Source organism: Salpingoeca rosetta, assembly GCF_000188695.1.
Source record: "Salpingoeca rosetta unplaced genomic scaffold supercont1.3, whole genome shotgun sequence".
Classification (NCBI taxonomy): domain Eukaryota; class Choanoflagellata; order Craspedida; family Salpingoecidae; genus Salpingoeca; species Salpingoeca rosetta.
This window is the reverse complement of record NW_004754931.1, coordinates 545,140-548,068: the sequence shown is the minus strand read 5'-3', so window position 1 is coordinate 548,068 and position 2,929 is coordinate 545,140. Positions and strand designations below refer to the sequence as shown.

The 2,929-nt window shown below is 59.6% G+C and overlaps 1 protein-coding gene across 1 annotated transcript; it reads right to left on the bottom strand.

Annotated features, from left to right (window-relative positions):
• Positions 1 to 511: 511 nt before the first annotated feature.
• PTSG_01688 (uncharacterized protein) lies at positions 512 to 2,919 on the bottom strand (the record flags this gene model as incomplete). Its single annotated transcript, XM_004997609.1, has 4 exons — positions 512 to 1,052; positions 1,455 to 1,671; positions 1,837 to 2,435; positions 2,483 to 2,919. The coding sequence occupies 4 exons, from the start codon at positions 2,917 to 2,919 to the stop codon at positions 512 to 514; spliced, it is 1,794 nt and encodes a 597-aa protein (XP_004997666.1).
• Between the last annotated feature and the right edge of the window lie 10 nt (positions 2,920 to 2,929).

Here is a 2,929-nt window from a genome sequence, read left to right as displayed (position 1 = left end):
CAAGCGGGAGCGGCATTGACAGATTATCGTCCAACGCGCCATTCACAGCCAACGCCCCTTTTTACCAACATTTTACCACCCTGTCTTTCGGTTGGAGGTACGCCACTGCCTTTTGCACAAAAGCCAAAGCTCGAGCTGTCGAGCTTTGTCAGGTATTGTTGTGGTGTCCCATTCTAGCATTCTGAGCTTTCTGTGCATTGTGTGTCAAATCATGTCACATCAACACGTTGCCTTTCATCTTTACTCAAGGACCTAAGGACACAAGGCACATGCAGAACCACAGTGCAGCAGCAGTAGCGGTAAGTTTAACACACGCCTACACAACAACACAGGCAACCAGGGTGCACTGAACGGCCCGCCAACTGCAGCGCGCACTCGCACAACGCACAACGCAGCGGACGGCCACAAGAACCCATGACAACAGCGTACACCGCATCGTTCCCGGCGAGCGGCAGCCACTCAAACAGGCAGGCCGTCGCGTTGACGCGCACGTGCACCTCATTTAGCGCTGTCACCGGGCAGCCGGCAGCGTCGTCACCAGCGCAGGTGCACTGAACGGTCCGGCTACTGCACTCGTCACACCGCGCACGCTCACGTTGTACGGCGTGGCCGGGCGAAGGTCACTGCTCGTGTATTCCCTGGCGTTGGTGTTGATGGTGGCGTTGGTGGTGGTGTTGTTGTTGTTGGTGGTGGTGGTGTCGCCGTTGGTGGGGAGCGTGATGATGCGAGTGAGGGGCCGGCGGCCAGGGGTTTCCATGCGCGTCTCCACGATTTGCACATCATACGCCACGATGCGGCCGTTGGCGGGGGTCGGGGCGTTGATGTTCACCCGCACAGCGCGCTGCCGCACCTCCAGCACCAGCGGAGCGGCGGGTCTGCTCGGCACATCCTCTGCAGTCACAACACCTGCTGTTGTAAACCCGCTCACCCCGCGACCGTGCACAGCGCGCACACGCACGTCGTAGGCGGTGAACGGAAGCAGGCCGGTGATTGTGGCGTGCAGCGGTGTTGCCAGCTCGTCCATACTCGCGGGCTCGTGATCAAGATAGCGACTGCACATGGGGGAGGCGTGCGTGGGTGTGATTTTGGGGGAAGGGAGGCGTGTGAGGCCAATAGTAGAGAGAGAGAGAGAGCGAGCAAAGATGAAGGAGGCGTACTGTGTGCATGGATCATGTTTGGTGTGGATGTGTGCAGCAGAAATGACGCACACGGGAAGTGCACACATGAACGTTGAGATTCGAATGGGATATGAACGTGCTCTCACACACACACACACACACATGCGTATATACATACACACATACACACACATGCATATATACATACACACATACACACACAACGCACACTCAAACTCGCACTCCCCTTCACCACACATACACATACACTCAAACTCACACTCCCCTTCACCACACACACACACACACACACTGAGCCTCTTGTCACATACTCGCCACTGGTTGTGCGGGAGCGGTGTGCGCGTGTCACCAGGAGGGAACGAGGTATTGGCACATGTGACGGGGAGCCACGCGTCCGTGGTGTTGTGCAGGCGGATATCGAGCGTGTAGTAGTCGATGGGAGCAAAGTTACCGTGGGGCCGCGGCCACGCAGCGGTGGCACTTGTCGGTGCTGCCGATGTCACGTTGAGTGTGGATGGCGCATCAGGATCAACTGCACGTCGGGGTATGTGTGTGCGTGTGTGTGCGTGTGCGTGGGGTTACGTGTGTCAGTGTGCGCACATGTCTGTGAAGGGATGGGTGACGCTGGTGCTCGCAAGGACAAACCCCATGAGTAAAGGCGTGTGCATGCGTAGTCTGTCTGAGCAAGCAAGTGCACGTATCATGTCCTCATGCAGCTCTTGCATGAACGCAGAGGCAGAAAGAGAAGCGCCAATGCCGTACGCGACCGTGACTGCGCGCATGGCAGCCGGTGTGCCGTCGCTGTTCTCAAGGGGGAACCATGACTGAGGCACACTCGTCCACGCAATGCAGCCTGAAGAAGCGGCGCTCATCTCACACCACGCCTGTACGCTCACGTCCTTCTTGGTGCCGTCACCATCAGTGTCCACACGTGCGCTCAGCGTGATGCTGACAGTGGTGGCAGCAGTGCGCATGTTGAAGCTGGCGTCGCGCGCTTGCAGGTGCACCCGCACGTGCGGAGCGTCAAACCACACCGTGCTGGCAGACAGCAGCGTCGCCACCACGTCGTGCGCTGGCTGGCGAGGAACATCAACGTCTTCCTCCGCTTGCAATGATGCCCACGCAGCGCTCAGCCGCGTCGTCACCGTGTCAGTGGTCGCGCTGTCGGTGACGACCTCTGGGTTGGTGCCTGGCAGCAGCAGGTACGGCTGCGTGAAGGCGACGGAGGACACGCGAACGGGCTGCTGCTGGAACAGCGCCGAGTGCTCGACCTGCATCTGCGGCACAGGATACACGCTGGAGATGTTGCAGGTTGGGCCTCAAACTCCACCGGGCACGCGCACATGTAGTGGCGCGCCTGCGCGTCCTGCACGCACGTGCCGCCGTTGGCGCAGAACGCATCCGAGCCCTCGTTGCAGTCGCACACGTCGCCGATGCCGTTGCTGTCGCTGTCGCGCTGCTGCGGGTTGAACACGCGCGGGCAGTTGTCCTTGTCGTCAAACACTCCATCGCCATCTGTGTCTGCGCGCTCGGCGGGGCAGTCATCACGAGCCAGCATCACGTCTGGGAACTCCTCGCTGTCGCTGTTCACTTCCAACGAAGCAATGTTCTCCAGCAGGAATGGGCCAATGAAACACAGGTTCGAGTTGTTGGCAATCACCCACGAGCCACCGTACGACTGCAGGCTCGCCAGTGCATCCACGTCCAGCAAGACGGTGTTGTCACGAACGAGGATGTCACCGTCCACGCGCGCAAGGTTGGACGGTTCATCGAGGGTCATCAGGCGCAGG